The 19,055-nt window shown below is 42.4% G+C and overlaps 1 protein-coding gene across 3 annotated transcripts in view; it reads right to left on the bottom strand.

The window, feature by feature from the left end:
• The window catches only part of MTNR1A (melatonin receptor 1A), a 62,108-nt gene extending 45,533 nt beyond the window's left edge, over positions 1-16,575 (bottom strand). The window contains exons 1-2 of one of the 3 annotated variants that reach the window (XR_003924575.1): positions 16,101-16,294; positions 7,566-11,229 (exon numbers count right to left, since the gene is read on the bottom strand). Coding sequence is in view for 1 of the 3 variants with exons in the window: in XM_030022276.1 (XP_029878136.1) it covers positions 16,101-16,293 (193 nt within the window). In the remaining 2 variants the exon portion in view is untranslated. Of the gene's footprint in view, positions 1-7,565; positions 11,230-13,246; positions 13,760-16,100 lie in introns of those variants that run through there. The other 2 variants (XR_003924579.1, XM_030022276.1) reach the window with 2 other exon arrangements.
• Between the last annotated feature and the right edge of the window lie 2,480 nt (positions 16,576-19,055).

Raw genomic sequence — 19,055 nt, 5'->3', positions numbered from 1 at the left:
TCCTGAAAAGTTCTACAGTGCCATTGAAGCTGAAAAGCTTCCTTTTTTCTAAGCCTAAATATGCTAAATTAGGCATGCTCTGAACAAATGCGTCCATCACTGAAATAAATCTAATTGTGCAGTGCCTGAAATTCTTTGAGGGGCTAGGGGCATTCCTGAGCATTGTACATTTGTAATGATTCATATACTCCTTTAAAATATACAAGTTTCAGAAAAATGGATTTTGATCAATAGACTCAGAAATACACCTAGAAAGGGAAGAACCATAAGTAGTGTGAATTTGTCATGAGAAAGGCTAATAGCACAGCCCTAAGGCACCCTTCCAACTGCAATTTCTATTGATATTGAAGATCCTAACATAGCTATTAAGAAGTAAGAAGAGGCTATGCACTTAACCACAAACATTTAACATCAAATAATCAAACAGGTGGTGAAAACAAATTAACTATTCTGGATAAGAAAAATGGATAGTGACAAAAAAAGATGAAGCATCAGCTAAACTGGGCACACTAGATACACGGTATTACACATTTTTTCATATTCTTTTGGGAATAAAGTCAATGGTGGAATAGTGGAATACTTTGACAAAAGAGCTAAGAGATTAATTCAGGGACATTACAGGCATCCATGCAATAGCTAAGGAAATGATACAAACTCAAAGAGAGTATGAGGAGGCACTGAAGAAAGCAGTGACAGAAAATAGCAAGTTGGATCAGATATAACATTGATGACATAGTGAAAGAAATCAAATGCATTAACTATATGTTTTCTCCATGGAAAACCAAGCCAATTGACAGAAAAGCTGCAGTCATAGGCTTGTACAAGGTTTCCATATGGCACAGAGGTGCTGTGGAAGATTATACTCCCTGCACAGTTGTTTCAGATAAAGAATCACTGACTGCCCAGCTGAGACAAAAACTGCTCCAGAATGAAGCTGGGAAATGTTCATGGGAACATAACAAAGTATTGGAACAAGTAAATTCAAGAGAAGAACTGGGATGCTACACACGAGCCAGTACCATTCAAACAGTGAAGTCCAAAAATGGCTTAGGAACTGGGCTTTTACAATACTACAACAGTAAGTGTAAGAGGAGACAGACAGCTGTAACATAAGAAAGAAATAGATTCTCAGCTGAGAAGAAATTACTTATCATTGCATATGCCTCAACAAATACATAAACAATATGGGTCAAAATAAAACAGACTGCAGTCAATTTCAGATGATATTTAATTTTCTTGGAAAATACTTCCAAGGTTATGCTGAGCATGACTTCAGTTGAAAAAAATTTATCTTAAAGTCATATTCCTATTTGAGTTTGTATAGAAGGGAATTGAAAAGGTCACCTTAGTCCTTTTTCTTCTTCAAATATATGATTAACTCTGCCTATGGCATTCCTATACATAACTGCCTACTCCATCTGTATCTTAAATCAGCATGTGATCTAATATCTTTCTTGTCCTGGACTAATTTTTTACACTGTCCGAGTCTCATTTACAAAGTATTACAGATTCTTACAGGACTTCACAAGCTCTGAAAACTGAGTATCTAGAAGATCCTTTGGCATCTGTGGCATCTTCAGTTCCAAAACCAAAGGCCTCGTATCCAAATAGGCTTCAGGGAAAACACAGGTCCTTAAAAGAGTCACTACTTATCTAATACTAGAATTTTGAAAAAACTCATGTGGTTGGAATTTTTTCTTCCATACTTAGAAAGGCCTTACTCTTCTTGTTTCATTCATACTTCTGTTTCCTATTTTTTGGTGTCAATAGTTTGCGTAATGTATACACTATTACTGCTCAAAGGGCTTTACAGTGTATTGAAGAAAACAGTTTAGACCCACATAATAGTTAGCTGGATAAGTAAAAGTCATTGGTGACAGAGGAAATGCAGTGATTTTTTTTTCTGGATTCACAAAACTGGCAAATGGGAATTTCAGGTACCTATGAGTTTCAGGTTCAAAATATTCTACCATTTGCTCCACTTAACTGAGACTAATTTCAAGACTCATGTTAATCCCTTTTTCCACATCCCCTCCTTTCAGAACAGTGCCAGTACACGATGAAATTTTGAAGGCAGTGCTGAGTCATTAAAATAAGTAATCTGTCTGGTTAATTAACAAAGCATTAGGTACTGGTTTAAACAGCTTTACTCCAAGCAGACTTTCTTCCCAGTGGCCATAATCCAAACAAGAACTTGAAACAGCAAGAAGTGAAGAACACTTGTCAGTAAATCTTTCTAATACACCTGCAGAGTAATACTGTATTTCAGATGGTTCAAATTTATTTTTTTCTCTACTTACTATAAAAGTCTTATCTTTTGAAATTGTTTTGACTGAAGTTATGTTATTGCTCCACTTCTTTCAGAAACTATTAGTAATAGTTATTAACTGGAATGCTATCAAGTCTACCTACCTATGTAGGAAAGACTTACATTTATAGCTGAACATTCCTGGTATTTCACAATGATTTGTAAACTGAAGGGATCTGATGTAGGGGCAGAATAAATATGAAGCGCTAAAGTGTAATTTTTGAAGTCATTGTTTCCTAAGTGTAGTCACAGTTTAAAATGATGTAGGGTTTGATGTAGAAAATACATGTAGAAAAAATTGCCTAGGGACTGCAGAAAGCAATAGAAGCCAATGGATTTAGCTATTTTCTACACTGACAGCTTGAAAATCATGACATAAAGCAAGATCTATGAGGGGATCTAATGAAATGTAATGTATTATGAGCTTTGGCTAGGAACAAATATGGAAGGAAAGTCTTGACAAATAGGACAAAAAAAGAGGAGAACAGTACTAAAAGCAAAAGCCTCAGGGAGAATGAGAAATAGAGGTCACATGTACACAAGTGCTCAGAAATTTAGTATTCAATATATTGACACAGACTGAAAAAAAAAAGTCACTTCTGAACTTTGAGTATGGATATAGAGTCAATGAAGTCCACAGAGGACTGGGAGGATGGTTCTGGAAGACAATAAGAAAAAGGGCAACTGATGCCCTTTCATTAGAACTTCAGTAGATGATTTCTTAAGCCTCATCTTCTGAAGGAGCACAAATAACAACATTGGAGAGCTTGGTGCCATTTGTTGTTGAAGAGCTGGAAAAACAACCTAAAGCTGCTGTAAAACTCCAGAGAAATAAAGGGCAAGAGAAAATGACAAAACGAACTCTGCCCGCTTGCATTTATTATTCAGTACTTTAGAGCATGCTGGATAACATGCAGTTTTGTTTTAGTTATGAGCAGCAAAATGTTTCATTATCCTTGTCAGATAATGAACAGATAGGAGAACTGAAGCAAATGCATTCCCTTAATACTGCAATCTAAAATGGCCAGAAGCCTGGTGGAATCAAGGTGTCCTGAACAAAAGAGCAGGTCCTTCTGGAAAGACTCAGTGTGACAAGGATTACAACGGGGTATAGTACCATGCATGTCCATCTCTCATGCATGGTGCAAAGGTATCCTTGAAGTAGCTGTACTGTTCTGCATGGTGGCTGAGGAGAATTCCAGGTCGGAGCTAAAAACTAAGTTGAATAACTAATTTCAGGGCAAAGAAGTCAGGGTACTTATCAAAATCAGGATACTTATCAAATGACACTAACTGCAAAAAAATCTCAACTCAAAATGTTCTGCGCTCTGAAGGGTCCAATTTCTTTTCCAGGAGCAAGAGAAATAAAAGGAAGCAGGAAAGCATGAGAGAGAACAGCACCATTTTGAGGCTGCTAGCTGAATGACACCCTGTGGACTAAAAACACCTTGAATGACTGAAAGTTTGCAGTGGGGCCCTTTCTGTCCACCACGAGTACTGTAATTACTGCAGCTGCAATCACTGGGTGGGGTGTGGGGCTTTTAATCTGAGAACGGTCTCCGGTAGGACAGACTCCAGCCCTAGGTAATCACGTAGGTACACGTGCAAAGAGAGTAGCAGCTTACTTCTAATAACTAACTCCATACTTGACACCTGTGAGAGGAAGGTCGGGTTTAGGATTACTGCCTAATTAGTGCCCTCCTATAGCTGACATTAATCTAACTTTTCCACTTATACCACACTGCTAACTTGTCAGCTCATCCGACTCTTTTCTTACCTCAGTAGAGGCTCAGAGTTTCTGAATATAGAAGGCATATTATTTTAATTTACAGATGATCATTAGACAGTTCTTTATTTCCAGTAACATTCCAAAGTACTAAAAATGTCCATTTTTTAGTGTTTCTAGAAAAAGTAGTTGGTCACATACTACATTTGTACTTAACACATGAATATGTAGAAATGCTCCTACAAAATAAATTCTTAAAATGTTAATAAATATGTCTTCAGAATGGGTTTCAGCTTAAATTAAACACATACTGGAGCTGCCACCCTGGAATACCTGTATAAGAGAGTAGACCAAAAAAAGACACAAGCAAATTCATGATTTGGAGATTTATTTGCAAGACAAGCAAGTTTCATGTTTTTGAGTAAAGTAAGCAAACATTCTGTCCAGCCATCACAAGGAATGGTCAACAATTCAAAAGACAGAAACAGGTGAAATCTCTGTGAAAATTGAATCTGATCAAGAAGGTTTTCTGAGGAAATATGGGGACAGGAGATAATATGAATATCTGAATATGAGCGAAAGATCTTAGAAATCAATTCACTGCTTTGGTGGTAGTCTATGAAGTTATCTCTGCACAAGAAAGATGTACTCAGGCAGCTAGACTCCAGTAAGCATTCTGGCAGCAAAGCCCTGTCACTGCAATAGCTTGAGAAAAGTAAAAGAGAAGACCTGCTAGAAAAGCTTACAATGAAGGGATGCATCACTGTTGCGACAACTGGGATACCCCAGTACAAAACAAGCACCGACAACAAGCAGACTGCAAATCCTATGTCCACTAGGTTGCTTCAGCTTAGCTTATTTGCTTCTCTTTTTTTTTCCGTTCACACTTCTGCATTTACACGTTTGTCAGATTCAGCCACATCTTTAGGGCACTTTTTAGATAATGATTGCTGCAAGCAGTATTAACAAGGTGTAAGTACAAGCTTTGTACAACTGTATCATCTCCCCTAGATTGTCACTCAGTATGCATTAGAATTTCTTACCAGGAATAATTGCAAAAGTAGCACTCAACCTCCTTTTAAAATGCTAGTATTCATAATGCCCATAAGAACAGTGCAGCATCTCAGTATTCTATTATTACAGAGTGTATAAAAAACAGTTTTCACAGAATATGTAATGGATCCCATAAAGGAGAGACCCAAGTCAGTAACAACTCTAAAACAAGAGCCTTTCAGACAAAACCTGACAGATCTACCCTCAATGGAAAAATGCAGGGAGAAGAAAGAAAAAAAAAAAAAAAAACAAACAAAAAAACAACTTCAGCAGCAAGCAATTTAACAAGGATAGTGCAAAGTTATTCTTCAATACAGGAGTGGTCATCTTCATGCCATCTTCAGCATAATACCCAGTGACTATGGATCATCCAAAGAAAAAGTGCGAATGTATGATGAACAGAAGCATGACAAATTCCTAGGAACATCCAAAAATAATTGAACAAAAGTGGGTATGTTACCTAGATACAAAATATTGTTGGAGGAGAGCATCTATGAACAAGACAAGTATTATGCCATAAAAACTATGAAAATCAAGGCAGGTTTCCAGCAACCAAAAAAATGTTCATAGCTGACAATCTTATCAGCCACTGCAGAGATTCCCAGTAGTGGGATACACTGAATAGGCAATAGGAGAAGAGCTGCAAAAAACAGGATTAGGATGTATACAGATTTGTAAGAGAAGCTGCAAAAGAAATGCCCAATTATTTCCTAAAAGCAATGTTCAAAAACCTTTGCTGCAAGAAAGTGTGAGAAAATCTGACAGCATTTTGAGCTCTACATTAGGTATTTAATATATGCTAAGACACAAACTTGGTTCTGCTCTCTTCTCCGTACTTACCAGTATATAGAGGAGATGAGAAGCTGTTTTACCCAGCCTTATGAGGATTACTGTGTTAACTCTGTAGTCCTGGACACTTACACACAGAATAGTTAGAATGAGCTTGGCCAGTGAAAGCTATGTTGACATGACACTCACCGATACATAACTCCCTGTGGGAGCTGTCTCAGTAAGCATGAATTACAGAAACACTGAAACTGTTCTAATTTATACCATGAAGTAAACCCACTACCTGTTTCTAGGTGGAGGAAAGATAAGGAAACATTACCGTCCTTCCTTCCTGTCAGACATGCTGAATATTGTTCTCCTACATACGAGAAATTCTCATGTCTAGAGAGAGTGTATATTCACAAGCAATATACTAAAATATGAGTTATAATGTGCCAGTGGATGCTGCATTAGGAGAAAGAAAAAAAAAGGGGAAAACGAAAAGGTACTTTCTACAAAAATACCCAAATAATTAGAGGAAATGTTTCTAGACACATCTATATCTCTAAATTCATAAAACCAAAGTATACCACAAAATGAAACAACCTTTGGTATGAGTACCTTCTGCAACATGGTAAAAACAAGTAGGATTTACATATGCTTTAATATAAATGTGTTTCTGTATATCCCCAAAACAAGTCACAGCCAATGCTAAGAAAAACCTTAGCAACAGGTGTTGAAATGTGTTACATCATCGGGAAGGGAGAATAAGATGGGTTTATGAGGTGCTGCAGAGATTCTCAACAGTACAGTTCTTTAGACAAGAAAAAAAATCAAAGGGAGAGCTAAAAAGATAGTGGTCGGAGATAGTCAGATCGATAAGAGAAATTTCCAAAGGAACATCATACATATACATGATGATGTTGTATTTTGCAACAGAACCACCAGACAATCTGTACAATGAGGCTATAGCAGCAAAACCCCAATTCTGAAATTTATTCTGCTTAATTAACATATTAAATAACTACAAGTTCCTAGAAAGCAGAAGAGGACAAAGATAATATCAAGGATAAACTGATGTGATCTGACTAGACAACTCTAGTGCAAGCAAACTGTCCTTGACCCAAGTAATGTAATTTCCATTTGTTAAACAAAAAAAACCCCCAAAACCCCAGAAAGGACAGCACTGCAGCAGTAGATGGTCTCTTGTGTTTTCTTTATTCCCAGGGGTGTTCTTGAAGCATCAATTCTCAGACTTAATAGTTTGCATACCTACCATACATGAAATTGTAAGTGGCTTCCCATGATGCACCCACCTCAGGATATACAAATCAGGCACTTATGACCCTGATCTGTAATCAGCTTTATTGCAAGGACATCAGCGATCCAACAAAAATCCTGTTGTGACTCCAAACTTATGGTAAAGAGTTCTCTGCTTACCACACTTTGGGTTTAAGGCTGTTAGCAGTACAGCAGCCTTCTTACTCATGGGCAAGCATCGTGGCCAGAAAAGTGAAAGGCGACAGGCACTGACCTAGGTAAGAGGTTTGCTGTTGATTTCAGTAAAACCAGGATTTCACTTTTAGGGAAGGTATTTCCAGAGATGACGCATGCTCCTGGGGGTAGTGCTCTCTCGCACAAGGGGGAAGATTATTTTGTAAATAGACTAATAGAATTTGATATCCAACTTGTTTGGACTAGCAAAATGACAGCCAAGAGGTCATGTCTTAATTCCCACTCATTACACGAATAGATATGTTAAGTAATGTTAAGTAACATTGGTACGCTAGCAAAAGCATATAAACTGACAGAAAATACATTTAGGCAGTGAGAATACCCTTCTTGAGTTGGAATAAGGAGAAAAAGCTATAACTTAAGGTGAAAGGTGATTCTGAAAGGATTTGCATGAACACCTACTATACCTGGAAATTGGATTTGATGATCGAGAAAGTTTTTTTCAATCCTTTGTTCTAAGTGAGAACTAATTCAGTAACAGAGATTCAGGGAAGGTTCGGAGATGTAATATGGCATAATGGAAATGTGGGGAGGAACCTAGGTTTTGTGAAGTAAATTGCAATTATGTGAACCTGCATGTTAGGTGCAGGCATTACAGTACATTACAATACCCAAATTACAGAAGGCAGACCCCAGAATTACACAGCCAGAGATAAACTGGAGACATACTTTTAATGTACTATAATTAAGACAGAACATATTAATGCAAAATACACATAAACTATTAATAAAAACAGGTGGGGGTTTTTTATTTATAGGCCATTAATTCTTCATCCAAAATGAAACAAAAATGCAACTGAAGTAACTGATTCTTTCGCATTTATGCAAACTTTGATTCTTCATAATATGTAAATCCCATATTTTCAACAATATCCAGTCTCAAAATAAGTCTGTGGATGCTGTTACTTAAGGAAAGAAAGAAAATATCCCAAGAGGGCTGAAGGAGGATAAAAAAGCATTGCAATTCTTCATTTTATGAGTAACTTCACGATGTTTGACTGAAGGGGCAAGTAGTGGCTGTTAATGAGGAAAATTCACAGAAAGAGGTACCTTCCTTTCAATATCTCTAACACAAAAATGTCCATACCCTAACTCTGTTGGGCTAAGAATACTCTTTTACCTCTGAAAATGAAACCACTTCTTTTCTCCCAAACACAGACAGGGAGATGAATGTGTCCTTAAAAATCAAGTAAGACTAAGGAGAAATAGAAAACTGCTCATCGCTCAGTCTGGAAAACAGGAACATCAGATGAAATCCATAGCTACTACCAGGGGGAAAAGAACATTCACGATTCTTCCTCAAAACACACAAGAAGACAGGTATCTGCTGAAACTTCTCTATGGTGTGACTGATCAAGGCCAATCGCCGTACTCATGCCCATTCATCACTTTGGCCAATGGCTATAGAGTTAACCATCTTGTCTGCTTAAATAACATAGTACTGAGAGTTGTACTATAACCACGCTAGGCTAACACTCGGGTGCGGCTGAAATGGCCGACTAACAAAAGCAGTGTTACTGATTGACCTCACGCAATACCAAGCACCAAGGGAGGAGCTGACCTCTGTCAGCACAGAGTACCTCTGCTTGGTAACCTCTCCTTGAAGAGCAGTTAGTTTTGCTAATCTTGCATCTGCACTCCAAAAGAAAAGTCAAGGTGACAGAATATAAATAGACCTTATATTTCAGCATCACATGTAGAATCACATGTACACATCATGTAGAACGGGGTTTCTGTAGGCCTAAATGGAAAAATTACATATCCTGTCCAACTTACACAACAAAGGTAGGTGAAGTCTGTTTAAAGGTATGGACAAAAAAATAAAATATAATTAACCAGAAATAATCCATAAACCTTTCCAGCTACTTAGCATGTATTTGAATAGAGAATTCCAGTGCTTGGTCACACACAGCAGGGTTTGAAATCAGCTGCTTCTATTCTCTCTTTTGTTTTAGAGAGCAAGGGACCTTCGGAGTTAGGGGAGATTAGATAGTCTGAGTGAAGTGTTGAAGGGCTTTTTCTTAGAACTCTAGCAATGGAAAAAATGAAGAGTTCTCCATGATCAAGAAAACTCAAACTCACCCCCCTCCCCAAAACCAAGACAACCTAATTCAAGTCCCTAACTCAAGTATAGGACTCTGAGATGATCAAGAGCTGCATTTTTATGCTCATCAAAAAGGTAATAACTATTCTTCAAAAAGCATATCTAACTATATGACCTGGTACTATATTAGCTCATTTATAAAATCAAAAGAATGAGCTGCAAATCTTTTACTTCTGGTGCAAGGTGTTTCTTCAAGGAAGGGGTATAAGTTTGCCTTCTCTATAGATAACAAACTTCATTAAACAAAAAAAAAAAAAAAAAAGAACTACAGGGCACAAAACTTTGTACACTTACTAGTCAGTTATTAGCACAAAACTATTTAAGCTACAGAAGTCACTATCTAAAAGCTGTAAATAGACTTACTGATTATACCTTAGTTTCTGCTCTACTTGAAAAAGAAAAGATTAAGAAGTTTGCAGCACACTTATCTGAATTTAAGAGTATTGGTAAAGTTTTTTTTGTATATTTTATCTATTCTTAAAACTGAGTAAAAAGATAATCAGACCTTTATTCTGTCATGTAAGGTAGGAACCTTGATTATCCCACTGAACTGTAATACTGCCCATCTTTTTGACTTCAGGACGGCTAGATTTTGAAAGAACACTTGTTCAGTAGCAGCATTGGTATTACAGTTCCAAGCATTACTTAATTACACATGTAAATACAAGTTTATTTGTTTATTAAATAAGTAAACATTAAAACATTGTGTTCTGTTATCCTGAAAAATTCTTAGTAACACTCGTCCTCCTGAAACAGAGGTTGGTAATTGTTTCTCAGGAGCGGAAAATGTGGAATTTGGGGCAGCTCACGGACGTGAGTAGAAGAAAAACTGCCAACAGCAAGGGTGACAAGGTTCTTGAGGTCGCAAAATTAAACTGTGATGCACAGCATTGAATTGACACTACAACATTTTTATTGCCCTAGGAAAGCAAGCCTCTTTGTATAAACAGAGAGGACGTTGTCATATCAGCACTGGATGCCTATTGTTGGTAGCATTTTCTGTCACTAAACTAGACTTGCTGATGATGTCTTATGCTAGAAAGACATGAAGTATCTATGTTATAACAAGACAGAAAAGTGGATAGTGTAAAAAGAAATAGAAAAGAGAGAAGAATAGAAGCAGATCAGAAATTGCTAAGGAAAAGATTAAGGATGAAAAAAAACTTAATGAGAAGAGAGAGACCCCCTCAAAAAAATAACTTAAAAGTGACAGCAAGTAGCATAGCATATCAATACCCTTGTCTGCTGGCAGCAGCAAACCAGAAAAAGCAGTGCCTCTATAAACTTCAGAATGCAGAATATTGCAGAAAGAACACATAGCTGAGTTTGACAGACATATTAGTAAGAATAGAGTATTAATTATTTGAAATACTCATCTCTACCTTTAGTCACTGACAGCACAGTGCCATTTAAACAGGTTTCTGAAGTAAACCTTTGATTCAGTAAAATATTCAATCAAAACCAGTCTGAGGAACAGCTTTATTTAAACTGTATTTTTATGCTCAGTTCTGTTCAACAATTGGCAAAGGTCAGCATCTCCACTAGGTAGTTTCCCTCCTCCCAAACAGCTTACCATTTTTAATACTGGAAGTTATTCATGTCTGAAATAATGTTCATTGCCATCAACATCCCAGTTTTCATCAGAACCCTGAATTTGCGCTACAACTTGATCTTCTACAAGTTATCTCCCTCGAGTCAAATATTTGTCGGGCTACCCATTGTCTCTCGGGGCACAAAAAGAAGTCCAAGGACCACCTGTGACAGAAACAATGATTCCATTAGTCTGAATTCACAACAGGAGTTTCATTTATTAGATAAAACAATCTTTAATAGAGCATTTAACATTACCATTTTAAAACTAAAAAACAAAACATCATCAAGAACAATCATATTCTGAAAAGGCTGATTAGATCTCCAACCTGATTATCAAAAGATAGTTCCATTCTTATATTTAAAATTTATATTCTAGAATTATCAAAAGATAGTTCCATTCTTATATTTAAAATTTATATTCTAGAAAATGCACTAAGAGAGGAACAGTCCTCAACTAGATTCTTATACTGCTCAAACCAAAACCCAGGGCCAGTTTAAAAAGCCTCCAAAATAAAATTCTTATTGATAGATCTCATCCCCCAATTCTGCAATGGCTGTACTATTTAACAAAAATTGGGTTAAAAAAAAAAAAAAAAAAGAAAGAAAATCATAAGTAGCTGTGTTCCCTACTTCTTCCATAAGTAACTTCACTGATCTTACAGATTTTGGTCAGAGATTACTCTTGAATTTTATTCTTTTGAGCACTCACAGAGCTGTCTTTACAGAAGTGTTTGGACCTAATACAGCTGAGGCAGATTTAGCATACAAACATCATCTTTCTTCCCCTTTTTCATTGCCATCTCATTCAGAAAAGCAGTTAACACACATACTTAAGTTTAAGCATGTGTGCAGTCCTACTGAAGGAACTATCTTGCTGCTCTAGGGCCCTGGGGCCTCAGCAGTGTCAGACTTACTCTCTGCCTTCTTCACTAGTAACAAAACCAAGAGTTTTAGCAACAAAACATTTGGGCCAAGGACATGGGAAACCGGGGAAAAAGTACAAAACCCCAAATGCATCTAACAGAACAGAGATGGGCGAGAAGGGGGTGAATGCAGCTTTCTGCCCTGATGTGGTATGTGCTAGTTACCAGCTTGGCACCAGTCCCTGTGTTACCCCAACTCGTGTCAGGTGTTAGCAGACAGGACAGGCACCGAAGAGTGAGGGTGAGACTGGTGGGGCTCTCTTCTTGCCTGCTGGAGGTTCCCTTCCAACACAGGGATCGGTTGGAGGGGTAGCCAGGGCACCTTTGGACCTCAGCACATAAAGCGCCCAGGAAAAAGCAACCCACCAGGCCAAGAGAACAGTTTCAAAAGGAAGAGAAAGAAGAGCAAGAGGTGTAAAAGAGAGCTTTCTTCATTGACCTTAAGAATGGTCCAGTCCTGCAACCACTAAGTACCCAAATGCCCCTGTCACCGGAATACAGCTGCACATCAACTGACATTTTAATGTAACAAGTGGTAAACTAATCTCCGTAGTCAAAGACTTAGAACTGCTCTCTCACCTTGTTCTTGATGCATTGTTTTTCTTGGCATGGGTAACAACAAAGGCATAAGGATACTAGCAATCACTGAATTTGTGTGTAATATTACATAAATAACTTTTAATGGTCTCTTCAGTTTTCGGAGTTGCTCTAATCCAATGTTGATCAAGTAAAAACTCAACTGGTTGCAAAAAGTACTAGTAGTTCTTTAATTCGCCTTCCCTAAGGCTAGTTATTTCATCTTTTCAGGGTGGAACTGTTGAATGACCTTATTTCTGATCTATGAATATTAGCCATGGAAAACGAGACACATTAGGATGATTTACACCAAACTTCTTTTCAAAATGAGCTATTATTCTTTTTAAAATTAATTATTAAAGAAAGCACATCCATTTAAAGTTCAAGCTGCATGAATGTGCTATCAAGATATGGCCACTGAAATCCTTATGCCTTGAATGTTTCCCTTGAACTTTGTTTCAAAGTTAAAAGATCACAGACATCATAAACCAAATTCAGTCTTTGCGTAGGCTAGCATTAAATCACAGCTGTCCCCATCAGGACTGAATTGGTGTCAGGCACCTGTTAGATTACAAAGCCACCATTTAAAAAAAAAAAAAAAGAAAAAAAGAAAAAAAAGAACAGACCAGAACTATGAAACTTATTACAAGTCAAGTACATTAAATAAAAGAGGATCCTACCAGTTGCATCATCAGCTTCTGTGTCTAGAAGAGCATCTACTGAAGCCATGCTTGTGACTATGAAGGAGTCTGTAGTATCAGACACTCCTCGCTTGCTGAGACAAACTTCTTTGAGATACTGACTTCTCTGCTTTGATCAGTGTCTTTTACTAACCTTCTCACTGTCAGGAAGGTTACACCACTTGTTGAGAAGGTTTTTCTAGGCCTTCCTACTATTTCCCAATGCACTTTTTTAATCATAAGTCCATAGGTTCAATTTGTAGTTATCTTCCAAAAATATTTATATAATAGAGAGTGGGACAGAGATGCAAGATGTTTTCCCCCACCAAATCCACCTTTTTGGTAAAGTGTTAAATACTCCTTATCTCTGTTAGTCCTCTCTTGCAAAGAAGGAAGAAAGTCTTCAATGAGATACATTTTCTTCAGGAGGTATCTTCTGTTCCTCCCTGACCTTTTTTCCAGTGGAATTTTCATCCTGTGTCCTTTTTCCTCAATAAATGTGCCAGCAAAAGACTTATTAATAAATATAGGTTGTTGTAAAATCAGAAGTTTCTTTCTTATTACAGCTCTGTAAAAAGTTGTAACTGTCTTTATAATTAGCAAGTTGCAAATTAGTTGTATGTATAAATCAGATCATTTTCAATGTAATCTCTTCCTGAATAATCTGAATTAGTGTAAACAAGACTCAGGAAACTTTATTCTTCATACTCACAAGTATTAGGCCAGGGTATTCTAAATACTTATGCCTCATCATAAATTTAGTCACCTGAGTAACCCTTTCTTAATTCAATGCCAAGTTTAATAGTGGTGCTCACATAAGTAAAGTTATGCCCAGGCATAGGTTTTTTGCAGGATTAATCAAAAACATTTTGCACGCCTTTTTGAATCTTAACTAATTATGTTCTTTCCAAAGTTTCCTTTTATCCATGTACTAAAAAAATATTTACTTTGAAGAAAAAAAAGACTTTAAAATTTTAAAAAACTTGTTATTATTTTTTTCCTAAAACAGACTAAAAACTATTTCCCATCTTGTACAAAGCATCTACTTATTTCAATTCATCCTTAATTTCAGAGGGTAAACCAGTATCTAGTTCATGTTCCAGTCTAAAATAATATATGTTCAGAAGAATGCTCTGTTCTCCTAGCTGTAGGAGATAACTGTTGCCAGTTTGCTGCAGTTCTTAACAGCTGCTATGACAGAAAAGGCAAGAACAAGAAATGCAGTAAGAGTGAGCAAGTGAGCACATGTTGGGATTCAAGAGGGATTACGTGAGATCTACAGTAGAGAATATGCGCACGCATAGAGCCCAAGGATTCAGTTACGTTTCCAGAAAACAGGCACCACATTTATTTCAGACTTATTACCAGACATGTCTGTATTGCAGACTCCCCACAGAAGTGCTGAAGTATGTATTTAGTAATTAAGGGGGAGGAGAATCTGACCCTTTCCCCTGGAGTAACCCCAGTAATATGCCTATCTGGACCCTTTCTCCCTCCACCTGAAAATCTCCCAGGGAACAGGGGTAGTCAAGCGCTGACTTGGACTTCTGGAGTCTGATTCTCCTAACATATAGTATTGCAGTGTGTAACCCTGCCAGCTCCAGTGAATTAAATTTCTGTCAATGAAAGCGAGAGGAGAACATAGCTTTTAGAATTTACATCAGTGGCAACCAGAGGGAGAAAAAAAATAAAATCTGTTAGTCTTCATTTTGATCCTGTGTGTTGGCATTCCACTATGGCTGAATAAAACTGAAACGTACAACCCCTTTGAATTACCTGACTTAACCTTAAAAAGCTAAGTGTGCCACTGTTTGCCAGAGTCCAGTATTAGCTACCTTCATTAGGCTAGCTTACAGCAAAGCCCGGGCTCAAGTTCCCCCTCAGATGAATTTTAAACCACTAGCTAATGAACTTAGTGGAGCTATAATAAAGAACCTGACAGCCAGTTGTGAAAAAAACAAAAGCAGCATCTCAGTCATCATGGAGTGAAATTCTGCTTTCATTAACAACACAGCTCTCTCCACATGCTCCTGTATTTTTTTCAATGAAAGATGCATAGGGTTTTGAGTGCACAGATTTGGTACACGTGCGCAGCAGCTGGTCTGACATGATAAAGCAGAATGAATGTGAAGAAGTTCCTGCCCGTCTGACCAATAATCCATGAACTGAGGGATTTACTCAATCGACCATCACAGATTCTATCCTGTCAAAATTCGAGATTTTTTTTTTTAAGAACGTGCCTAAATCTGTTTTCTGTCAGATGTTTCCCATTCCCCAAAGACCTAGATAGCAAGTAGGAAGTGAACAAAGAAATGAAACGACTGTCTTGGTTTGTTTTATTGCTGGTTTTTTTTTCCTGAATCCTGCAACGTCTATAACTTCGTATTTGCTCGCTTTGAAGCTCCAACCGTAGTATTTATTACTGGAGACATTTCTGTAACTCAGCAAAAATCAATCAGAAGAACAGCATCCAGCATGCGCGGGCACACACCGTATGCCACAGCAGCATCCCCAGTACCACGTCTGAATTTCGTTCTTAAGTAAGGCTTCCTTGCCTTTCTTTTTTGCTAGGTGGGAACCGTCGAGAGCTAAAAATAGCACCACGATTCGGTGGCGGGCGCTAAAAATACCCTTACCCGCTCGATCACCGACTCGGTAGGGAAGACGAAGCCCTCGGCATCTGTCACAGCCTATAACCGCTACCTGGGGATGAAGGCAAGGAGCGCCCGGCCCTGGAGTTGCGCGCCCGGGCAAAGTTTTACCGACAGACGGAGAGCCCCCGGCGCTGCGCCCCGCAGCCCCTCACCCCCACCCCGGGCGACCCCCCCTCCCGGGCCTCCCCGCCGCCCCTTACCCGCGTTCCGCAGTTTCTTGTTGCGGTAGACGGAGAGGATGACCAGCAGGTTGCCCAGCAGGTCCACCGCGATGGTGAAGATGAGGATGGCGGCCAAGGTGGAGGTCACCCAGGGCGGGCGGCGCGGGGCGACCTCGGCCGGCGGGTCCCGCGGGAGGACGGAGCTGTTCAGCTCGCTCCCGTTCACTCTCATCCTGCCGCCGCCACCTCCACCTCCCTCCACCTCCTCCTCCCAGTGCGGAGCCGGGTGCCGGCGGAGCGGGCGCGCCCGCCAGCGCTGCCTCCCGCGGGAGGGGTGGGGGGGACAGGTCGGGGCGGGGGTCCCGGCCGCAGCCGCCCTCCGCCGCGGGGCTGCCCGCCCTTAGGGCGGAGAGGGGCTGGCGGGACCGGGCGCTCCTCCCATGGCCGCCACGGCCGCTCCGGCTAGGAAGTTTCCCCGAAGTGTGCATGTGCCGCGGCGGGACGCCTTTATAGCCTCCCCCGCGCCTCCCGCCCCGCCCCGCCCCGCCCGCCGCCGCCGCCGCCGCCGCCGCCGCCACCGCTGCCGCCAGGTGACACCGAGCCGCCCCCGCGCCGGCACGTGCGCGGCCGGGGGGGTTCCAGCTGCCGCGCGGCGGCGGCGGCGGCGGCGACGCAGCGCCACAGCTCCCCCCCCGCGGCGCCCGCCCGCCCGCCCGGCGCGGCGGCCCCCATTCACTCCCGCGCTCCGCTTCCCCCATTCATCCGCCCGCCCGGCCGCTCCATTCATCCGCCCGGCCGCTCCATTCAGCGGCGGATCGATGGGTTTTGCCGTCTTGCGGTTTGTGTGCTTTGCAGCGCTCGGGGCTATTTTTAGCTCCTCTGGTTAACGCCGTCTCTTGGTGAGGCGCGCGCTGAACTCCCTTTCCCCTCCTCCCCCGGCTTTATTTAACATCGCACTCGCACGGTAACGTGAGCGCGGCGAGAAACACCCCCCCCCCCCCCCCCCCATCGGGGAGCGGGTCGGTGCTGCTATAAAAAGCTCCTCGCGAAGCCGCGCTCGCCGCGGGCGGGGGAAGGGAGGGGGGCGTCTGAGGACCCGCGTCCCGGGAGCACCACGTGCCGCTGTTGCACGGGGGTGGCGGGGGGAGACACAGCGCCCCCGCAGCCCCCCCCCCCCTTTTCCTCCCCCGCCCCCTCGGCGGCGCGGGCGAGCCGCACGCCGCGGCTACGAGCCCGGTGGGGTCCGGCTCCGGCGTTCCCCAAAAGCAGCGCGGAGGGAACGGGGAGCCATTGCCCAGCCGTGAGGAGGAACCGGTTGAGTGAGCGGGGTACCCCCTCGTACGGTGGGTGTTCCGGTAAAAAAATAAATGAAAAAGGCGCTTTCTTCTGACTGTTACAACGGCACCGAGTCTTCTCGCTCGACCGGTATAAAGCTGTTTAAAATACCGGAGCAAACTGGGCATAGGAATTCCTCTCCCGTACAACAGGCTGCGGAGGGCAGTACCACGCTGCGCTCCGCTAAGCACGGGGCTGTGAGCGGCGCTGGCGCCCACGGGCGACCCCCGCGATCCCACCCGCAACACTTATCGGGGTACTGCGCAGCTTGGGGGGTACCCGAAACCACGGTGGTGGGGGGGGGGGGGGTGTTTCTCCCGCGGTGGGAACGCGGGGCAAACACCGTTACGAGCGACGGTGGCTCCGCCGGCCACGTTACGTAACGGCGGCGGGTGTGACAACAAAACCGGCGGCCGCGCGGGGACCCCGGCGAAAGCGGCAGCCAGTGCTGGTACCCCGAGGCGCTACGGATGGCCGCGCTTTACCCCCCCCCCCCCACCCCAGGACTGAACCCCCCTTTTCGGGCCCGCCGCCGCCTCCAGCGCAGCCGTGCGGGCCGGGGCTGCGGGCCGGCCGGGGCGGGGGGCTCCCGCCCCCCGCCCCGGCCGGCCCCGCAGCCCCGGCCCGCACGGCTGCGCTGGGCTGTAAAGGCGGTGGGTGTCGGGGAAACCTCTCCCCCGAGGAGAGCAAAGCCCGTCACTGGGGACGGAGAGCAGCAACCCGCGCTAGAGGGGAGGTTGCAGTAGGTTCCCCGTGTTCTCCTCCCCAGCGCGGCGCTGGTGAGCACAGCCTGTCCCGTCCCCCGTGTCCCCCACGCCACCCCCCAAAGGTGATCTTGCAGAGAGGGAAAAACGAGCCTGTGCGTCCTTGTAGGTACATTACAAACAGGTTATCAAGCTGTGGAAGAAGATTAAAACTGGGGGGGAGCCAGTATCAGGGGGCCATCAGGTCGAGGGCAGGCACACGTGGGGATGGGCAGAACTGCCTGGTCCTCAGTAGACCTCATCGGGTGTTTCACTGGACAGGGAAGGGCTGCCCAGAGACAGTCGTGAAGTTTCGCAAGGTCAAATATTTTTAACCAGAAGGTAGCGTGGTGATGAGCATCAGCCCAGCATCAGCCCAGCATTTTGCTTCAAAGAAAGGGAATCTGGTCCATGAGGGGACTGCTGGCATTTGTCTCATTGCTGGGATGTTAATTTGTCTCATTGCGGGGATGTTCAGCCACATGTTTTCAATTTAGACCCACAGGCGAATGGAGGCATCACTCAGTCTCAGTTTAGTCTTGTGACAAGAGCGTACACTGGGCACAAGGGCTGCTTGTGCTGGTGAGAGCAATGCTTGGGGAAGGGAATGCTCCCTGAAAAAGGAACCGGAGAGGTCCTATCAGAAAACCCTGTAAGAGCTGAGGGAGACCCAAGCACTAACAAGGGCCAAGATACCTTGAGAAGCCTTGTGCTGTTGCTCAGTGTGCCAACTTTGCTTCCTGGAGAGTGGGAACTGAGCATCAGCACGTAGGTCAGGCTCCAGCCAGGACTGCCTTCCCATTCCCCCTGGGCTGTCCTTCTCTCGCCTCGACAGAGACAACTCATCCTAGAAAACATGCTGCTCTTTAAGGTTTTTACAGGTGTTTACTCACATTTTGGAGAGTTAGAGACATTA

This window comes from Aquila chrysaetos, chromosome 1, assembly GCF_900496995.4.
Source record: "Aquila chrysaetos chrysaetos chromosome 1, bAquChr1.4, whole genome shotgun sequence".
In the NCBI taxonomy this organism is placed as follows: domain Eukaryota; kingdom Metazoa; phylum Chordata; class Aves; order Accipitriformes; family Accipitridae; genus Aquila; species Aquila chrysaetos.
Note: the sequence above shows the minus strand (reverse complement) of the source record. Positions and strands in the feature narration are given on the sequence as shown.